Source organism: Lolium rigidum, chromosome 3 (assembly GCF_022539505.1).
Source record: "Lolium rigidum isolate FL_2022 chromosome 3, APGP_CSIRO_Lrig_0.1, whole genome shotgun sequence".
In the NCBI taxonomy this organism is placed as follows: Eukaryota; Viridiplantae; Streptophyta; class Magnoliopsida; order Poales; family Poaceae; genus Lolium; species Lolium rigidum.
The window spans coordinates 3,545,675-3,553,841 of NC_061510.1; the positions used below are offsets into that span (position 1 = coordinate 3,545,675).

Consider the following 8,167-nt stretch of genomic DNA (forward strand, 5'->3'; position numbering starts at 1 on the left):
CAGGTTGATAACATGGTATCATAATGCCAGTGTTCATGTCAATGTAGCATATGAAGAGAATTCATCAAATATTATTGTGCTACCATTAGAAAGTAAGATTCTGCAAAATATCCATATTGCTAAATCATTCTTCGCTCTAGAACTGACTTCTGATGCACAACATCCTCATTAAGCCACGTCACCTTTAAATTATTAGCCAACATATTATTATAGATATTAATGATCCAATTATATATGCCAAGAACAGACAAGCATTGAGAAAAGATAGAAGTTTTCTAGAAACAGCATGTGAACTTTTTTGGTAAATTAAAATATTCAACTAACCGCAACAAAGAAAGGTTGTATACTTCTGATTCACATTATATCAGGACTATCCCTTATAATAATCCTCAAAATACAAATCCCCGAGACACAGGCCTTTAATTAGAAAATTCAATGTTTTGCTTCTAGCACCTCTTAGCAAATGAATAGAACAAATCTAAGATATCAGAACACAAAAGTAAAATAAAAAAAGGTGGGCATTTATGCTGCACCTAAAGCAGGATACTGCAGCCATTGTAAAATTTTAAATTTACCTGAAACATCATAATTAGGAACATCCAAAGGCGGTGAAAGCTGTGGTAAAGATGGAGAAAAGTTCTGTGTTCCACAAAAGATGTCTTTCCATAATGATGCGGCCGATGGAGCAAACCCTGTAAAAGAAACATGTGACACTTGTTTATGAAAAGTAAAGAACCATTCACATTAATACCAAACTATTCATCATACATGGTGTGTAACTGGACTATGATAAAAAGCCAAAAACATTTAGGAACTAAATTCGTAGATTCCAATATCAGGGCATGCTTAGGCAAAGCCCAGGTAATCCAATTTGTCTGCTTTTCGCCTTCTTGGTTCATATGACCGTAAGTGTTTGTTGTGTAGCTTGAAAAGTTGTTTGGCAAGTTTAGGGTTTACATTGATAATTCCTACAGTATGCTATGGCACATCTAGAACATGAAATGGGAATATATTTCAAAGCCGAACAATGATAAGTCCAAATCCCTATTCATTGCACACAATCACGGCTACTCAACTCGTCTCCGAATCAACGGCATGCGAGTGAATAAAAGAGAGCACTCCTCATCAAGCACACCACAACAGAAGATTTTCGATTTTTAACTGTTCTGCTTGACACTGAACCGCATTGTGCAAAGTGAGAGCTGCCATCGCTGAGAATAGCGAAGGAGCAACAGCACCAGAGCAGCCACCATGACTGTCCTCGACTGCCCATGCCAAGCACAGTGAAGAGCTGGCAAGAAGAGATTTCTCAATGCCCTAGTCTGTGATAAACTCTAGAAGCCCTTCATGAGTGGCAGTGCTTAAACGTGCAGAAAATAGAGCAACCAAGTCAGGAAGGAAGATAAACAGTATCCTTGCTCCTGACAGTCAAGAGGCGCAGATCATACTAACAAACCCTTCAAACGGAAAAAGGTAAGGAACCCATAACATATGCACATATTCATTTCGTTCCATCTACTGCAAGATACATACAGTCAAGAATACAATTAATAAAAACAAACCTCCTTCCTAGTAGGCTTCGAGAAAAATGGACTGCTCAGTTTCCATGGCCAACCCAACTGAAAACATTTCAAAGACCTGAAAAGGAGAAGCAACAGTATATAAAAAAAAAGGGCAACCGGAGAACAAAATCAGAGAGCTCAGTTAATCCACCTACCAGAAAAACTCGTTGAAATCATCGTAGTTTCTCCATGCAGAATGTGCTGCCCGCCCATTGTTATTGTTGGCTGCTTCCTGCAGCAAAACCACCATTCAGTCAACCATCCAGGACCTAGCAAGTTAGACAAGATAATCCAGCAGCCCCACTTACAGCTGCAATGATTTCATATAGAGGGGAAATGACTTGGTCAAGAAATGATACACCATCGTTAGAAATACAACTTTCAGCTGGCTCTGCAATCTGTTTCCGCATAGTTTCCTCTAGTTCCCTTGCCAGCTACAAAAACAAAACAGAACATGAATTTCAACAACAAATATTACATTTGGCAATTGGCATCACTTACAAGAGACACTAACAAACTACATGTACAGAGTATGTTCATAATATTCATGCAAGAAAATGGTGAAATGAAGGCACGACCATGCACCGAAATGAGTGCGGTGAACTTGGGTAGAATTCCTCTACAAGCTTACATGATGAAAAATGTAGCATAAGCATTCTGGAAGAAATCGTATGTTGCCAGCCTCTCCCCAGATCAGGTAGTATAAACACACATATAGCAACTTTTTCTCTTTGGTCAACGATTCAGCGCTAAGGCAAAAAAAAACCTCTCAGTAACAAATAAGCCAACAATAAGGAAAGGAAAACACTAGTGCAGAATATAGCAAATCGTACTTATTCCAGACAGGACGTAGTGGCAAATAGCTGCACCATTTCATGTAGTTATCTAGAGACTTGGAGAACACGACGTGTACTGCACCCTCGTCAATTTTCTAGCAACAAATGAAAACAATGTTAAGAACAGAGACATGCATAATAACTTTAATCAACATGGTAATGAATGTTTTGAGCCAGCTGGATAAAAAAATCACATTTATCTGTTTTATCATATTGATAAAATAAAAGGATACACTGTGAATTTAATGTCAAGTCATATAGTATTAATTAACTAAAGCATAGAAAGTTCCTTGGCCGTTTTCAATATCATCAGCAGGCCCTACAAATATGAAGAAGGGATAAGATCCCATTAGTAGGTCTTAAATTTTACTTTTTAGTGACTCCCGTCTCTATATGAAGAGAGGAACCACACGAATCCATTAGTCAATCTACAATTAAGAGTTAATCTAATCTAGTCTCTTCTCTGGCCCCCTACGTCACTACTGTGCGTCTGTACCACATCTTCCTGGCAGTATTTTCCCACGATGATCTAAAGATCAATAATCTCGATCGTATTATTTTTGCATGAAAGGTTAGTGTAGTATCATCACAATTAAAACTCAAAACCTGAAACTAGTATCAAAATATCATATGAACAGCTGAAAACCAGCGCATGCACCAAATTACAAATTTAAAACTTTTGAGTAGTAAAGAAGTATATGGTAGCTAGTTGTTCTCCCTTTCCACAGGTTGCAGGAGCACTAATCAGATTTTGCAATAATAAAGAAAATTCTGCACGAATGATAGCTCTGAGTCCTTCAATCAGTAAGCACATGCATCACGCAACCAGCATACAGCAGAACAATAACAGAAACATTGTAGATACTGAGCTGGGCACAGTGCTTCTTTTGAAGAGAGGAGGGCGCACTCGAGCTTGTTTGGTCAGTTACCGTCTACGGGTTTGGGGTTAGTTTCCAAGTATCTACCTAGTTTAGACGAGAGTTTTCTCAGGTAGCCCTTTTTTTTACACCTTTATGTAATATTATAAATTAAAAGTGGGGCACACTGTACAAAGTTCAGCAAGAGAGGATTACATCAAGGAGGGAACAAATGGAAAAAATAAGACATAAATTTATAGAAAGATATCAAGCAACCAGTCAATGAGTGGTTGAACCACAGATTCTTTCACTTTGAATTGGCATAGCATCAGATCACTTTTAAAACAAACTCTCCAGCGTCCGAAACCGAAAGAAGAAAATGTCCTTTCTTGGTCAAGAGAGCATTCAATTTTTTTAGTCTGACTTAGTAAAGAAGTGAATTAATCCAACTGGCAGAAGTCTTTGAAGTTGTTCTCTTCCAGATCAGTAAGTGTTTCATGCATTCTAAAAGCACTCAGAAAATGTCTTTTCTTGGTCACGAAGACAAAAATGCTAAAGAGAAAGTCAAAAACTTCAGTAAATGTACTGCAATACACAAACAATTGAATGATATATCAACTGAGCAAAGTGTGATGAGGAAAGAAGGAAACATGTGTATTTGTCGCTACCACAGAAGTGAGCTAGGTTGGTTAGTCACAATAGATGGAGCAAAATAAAAGCATTGGTTGGCTAAGTAAAACTATGTTACAGAAGGAAAAGGAGTATCAGTAATGCGTTAAGATCCCTAAAAGGTTGTTAAGGGTGATAGTTGCTACAACAATTTTCTCTGTTGAGCTTGCATTTCAATATTATTTAATAGGACATCAATCAGACAAAAAATGATAAGGAAAGAAAACTCATGGCTAACAGATACAGTGAAAACACATACCGGTTCGTTCCCTGATAGTTTGCCCAACCGAGACTGCTCATTTGCCAACAGGTGAACAATGTGCTCCCGTTGATTGCTCACGTTGCCTTTCTGCAACCACAAGATAGGGTTTCTCGCATATTTCAGTGAAACCATCAACATTCCATAACACTAGCATTCTAGAATTTACCGAGAACGCCAAGATAAGTTCAAAGGTGTGATAAGTTTGAGACCATAATTACACAAGTAATTTTCACCGAAAATTTAAGCAACATAGATTAACGCATCAGGTGAGCCATATGCTAACCTGAAAACCAAACACACAGTGCAAAAGGTCCAGCATATCTGAATTCCTAGCATCAGGAACTGAAATGTTACCAGGGAGCCTCGGCAGATCCCTATGGTACTGCAAAGCTGATATCGCTGCCCTCACCTGAAATTGAAACAATGCTACAGGAATACAGCCACTGCCCGGTCGAAATAATGAACATAAAAAAAGTCAGACCCTGAAAGATACCTCTGGAAAAGTGACAATTGCATTAGTTGTAGACACGGCATCTAGAGGAATAATATTATAAGCTACAACATCCTCTGTCCTTGCCGCATCCTTTTGCATGACTTTTTTCATCTGAGTAGAACAGAGTGCATTAATATTTACAAACAATAGGGAAATGTTTGATGTATAGCAAGTACATATTTAGAAGGTGGGAAACTGAACAGACGCAGGCTCATAGTAATCACATCATACTTACATTCAGCTAAACGTTAGAACTTTATGTGCAAATAACCCAATGTTGCTCTTTGTCTCCAGCACAGTTCAGTTTACAGTTAGCATAATGATGAAGTAAAGAACCTTGCTAAACAATTGAGATTTTTTGCATAGCACCTTATACATTCTGTAGCATTTGAGGTTAAATTTCAAGTTCTTGAGACCATTGTTTAAGATTGTGGGAACTCATTCTTGTGTTTTCTATTTATTCTATATGTTAAAACTCAGTGGAATGGCTATAATATGGCAGCTAAGCTTTTCGCTTGTTAATTTCACATGTTTGACATTATATCTACCAGATATATGGTCGCTGAATATTTATTTACTAATCCACCACCGCTAGTAACAGAACATCTGAACGGACAACAGTAGGTGACTCTTGTAGTTCTAGAAAACATGAGAATATTTTCAGTATCTCCCTGGTGGCCAGTAGCCAAAACCTATTCATAACAAAGCACTCAACTACGTAACAGTAGAAGAAACTGTATTATTATCTTCTCTGATTTCTAAACATTTGAAACTGAAATAAAGCAGAAGCAGAATCAACAATGAGCAACTATATTATCAAAGGTAAGACCATACCTCAGGAGAAATCAATTTATCTGCATCCTCAGGGGAAATTTCCCTTGTTATATCCTCTATTACTGACCACAAGACCTTGAGAGTTGCAAGTACTTTTTTGCGCTTCAGAGTTTTGCGTTCCAGCCTGCTCAAATAACAGCAGTAGTTAACGGATAGTAGACACCACAATGCTAGAAATCGATTTAAAAGTATGCTTAAAAACAGCATGTCTCAAAAAGAGAAAATAATTGGAACTTTTGAGCAAGGTCTTCGGAGGGAATATACATACTCTCCAAGGTTACCACTAAACACAGCAGATTCCCTAAGCTTCATTTCATCTTCACACAACTCATCAACTTTATGCTTTTCTCTGTATAGCTTATAAAACTCTTGCAGTTTAGCAATATCCTGACTCCGGTCTATAGCACCGCCTTCCCTCTTTGCTAGTTTTTGCTGAAATTTTGAGAAAGACATGTTAAAAGAAGATAATTAACTTCCCAAACAAAACAAAAATCTAGTATGACACAACAAATCATGGTTCAAGAGACGTGGTGTGTGGCATGACTTGTGAGTGAGACTGACATTCAAAAACACTGCCACATGTTCGAGGAAGCCGTGAGATGTTAAAGCTCTGATCAGCAAATAGCATAAGTAGGAGGTGTCATTTTAGAAGTGTCACAGAAATTGCAGCCTTGACTAATGGCTGCTCTTATACATGTGCATCTGAGTGTTCATGCCATAATAATAGTTCACACGTTATATATCTGCCACAAAAACAAGAGATGAAGAGTGGTGGGTACTGAGGTGGCAAAGGCAGTTCCACGTGGTGCCCTGGTACTATCTGGGCATGAGAGAAGGGAGTATATGGCTTAGATGTGATTTTGGGCTCTGGGCAGGTTTAGCCTACCCCCACATCTCTTAACTTGTCTTCATATAGAAGAAAATGTTAGTTGCACCCAAGGATTCATATTTTGTATATGTGGAGTGCTGGTTTGCTTACTACACTACCTCCGTGTCAAGATGCAGGTCGTTTAGAATATGTGCTATACAAACATTATCAGGTTTGACCATTGATGTAGAACAAAGAATACTAACATCCACAGCGCTACATTGATAATACTAGACCTAGCATAAAACATACTATCCTAATGCATAATTAGTTTTACTTCAAACAGCATAACTTCACAGGAACGAAGAGTCAAAGTGTTGCCTTAACGACTGACAACATGAAAAAACGGGGAATACATTGTTACCGTGTACTTGTGGACATAGTATATGAAATAAAAACAATAAGCATAAGAGACATACCCTGATTACTGACATTAAACCGGTTTTGAACTGCAGGACGCCTCTCCCTTCGCTATTGGGATCCAGATTTTGGGCTAGCGCATATGCATGCTCACACACTGCTCATGGAAGTAGAGAGAGATATTACAAGACAAAACGAAATTGCATGTAAAAGTTGAACTTAATTGCGAAACATGGTCCGAATCATATAGTCTCCTGTGTCTGCTTTTCCCGGAGCACAATATTCTACTAGCATCTGTTGGGTCCAAAATGTGTGTCGATGATGCAAAACAGCTGAAGCATAATATAAATGGCAAACTGAGCAGAACTGCGGTTAAACTGGAACGTTGCCAGCAGGAATGTGCAAAATGATGTGAGCATCGCAGTTCAGCACCGTGGCTGTACTTACGGTGGTGTGCATGGAATTACTAGTTTGTCTGACAGAGGAGGTTAGTGCTATGACCTACGAGTTGCCGTGTGGTGTGGTGCAGCACCAGCGGGCCAGAGCGAGAAGTATCAACACACAGAAATCATGACCTAATGTAGCAGAGTCACTTGCGCGGTAGCAAGGAATGAGAATATTTAGGCAGGCGAATTATAACTAGTACCGAACCACACAATGCAACCAGTAGCTAGCCGAAAATCAGAATCAAGTCGTGTACTAGCTCCTCCTGAGGAAGCACATGGAAGCAGCACTAGTAACAGAGCCGGTGATTACCCCCGGAGGGCGGAGCCAAGCTGAGCAAAAAGGGTAGCGAGGCTAGGCTTACGGATTCTGGCTACGGTGGGGTCCTCGTCCTGGATCTCGTCGGCGGCGCGGAGCACCTCGTCGATGTGGGTGTTGTTGCCGAGCGAGGTGGGCACGTTCCCGGCGATGCCGCTGGCGGGGACCCCGTAGCCGCCCCCCATCCGCTCCCCGCGGAGCGCCGCCCGCACCAGGCGCTCCCAGTTGGCCTCCGCCCTCGCCATCTTACTCGGCGGCGGAGGCGCGCGCCTCTCAGATCCGCACCAGCGCTCAGAGCCCGGCCCGCATGCCACGCCCCTGCTCGCACTGCGATCGGCGGCCGCGCGCGCTGGGAGCAGCTAGGGTTTCGGCTCGGCCGCCGCTGCGCGCGCGCGCTCGAGCTGGAGCGGGGGAAGGGAATGGAGGGGGCGAGCAGGAGCAGGACGGAAATCTCAAAATCTCAAAACCTCGTCGGCTTTTTTGGCGAGATTTTTTGTTTACGACCCTGGATGCGATCTACCCCGGGATTGCGCGTCGCGACTGGGACGGAAGTCGCAGGACGGCCACTTCCGGGTGGACCGGCGCGTGCGCGTGCCGCGCCGGAAGGAGGAGACGTGTCCGTGTGGCTGGCAAGTGGGCCATTTGGTTGAAGTGGCCTGTGCGT

The 8,167-nt window shown here is 41.2% G+C and overlaps 1 protein-coding gene across 1 annotated transcript in view; it reads right to left on the reverse strand.

Moving 5' to 3' along the window:
- LOC124701101 (callose synthase 9-like) overlaps nucleotides 1-7,748 on the reverse strand; it is a 29,583-nt gene extending 21,835 nt beyond the window's left edge. The window contains exons 1-13 of the mRNA XM_047233148.1: nucleotides 7,550-7,748; nucleotides 6,801-6,898; nucleotides 5,782-5,945; nucleotides 5,514-5,637; nucleotides 4,680-4,790; nucleotides 4,470-4,595; nucleotides 4,184-4,273; nucleotides 2,396-2,493; nucleotides 2,194-2,311; nucleotides 1,871-1,996; nucleotides 1,718-1,794; nucleotides 1,563-1,638; nucleotides 576-692 (exon numbers count right to left, since the gene is read on the reverse strand). Of these exons, the coding sequence (XP_047089104.1) occupies nucleotides 576-692; nucleotides 1,563-1,638; nucleotides 1,718-1,794; nucleotides 1,871-1,996; nucleotides 2,194-2,311; nucleotides 2,396-2,493; nucleotides 4,184-4,273; nucleotides 4,470-4,595; nucleotides 4,680-4,790; nucleotides 5,514-5,637; nucleotides 5,782-5,945; nucleotides 6,801-6,898; nucleotides 7,550-7,748 (1,524 nt within the window). The remainder of the gene's footprint in view (nucleotides 1-575; nucleotides 693-1,562; nucleotides 1,639-1,717; nucleotides 1,795-1,870; nucleotides 1,997-2,193; nucleotides 2,312-2,395; nucleotides 2,494-4,183; nucleotides 4,274-4,469; nucleotides 4,596-4,679; nucleotides 4,791-5,513; nucleotides 5,638-5,781; nucleotides 5,946-6,800; nucleotides 6,899-7,549) is intronic.
- Nucleotides 7,749-8,167: the final 419 nt, after the last annotated feature.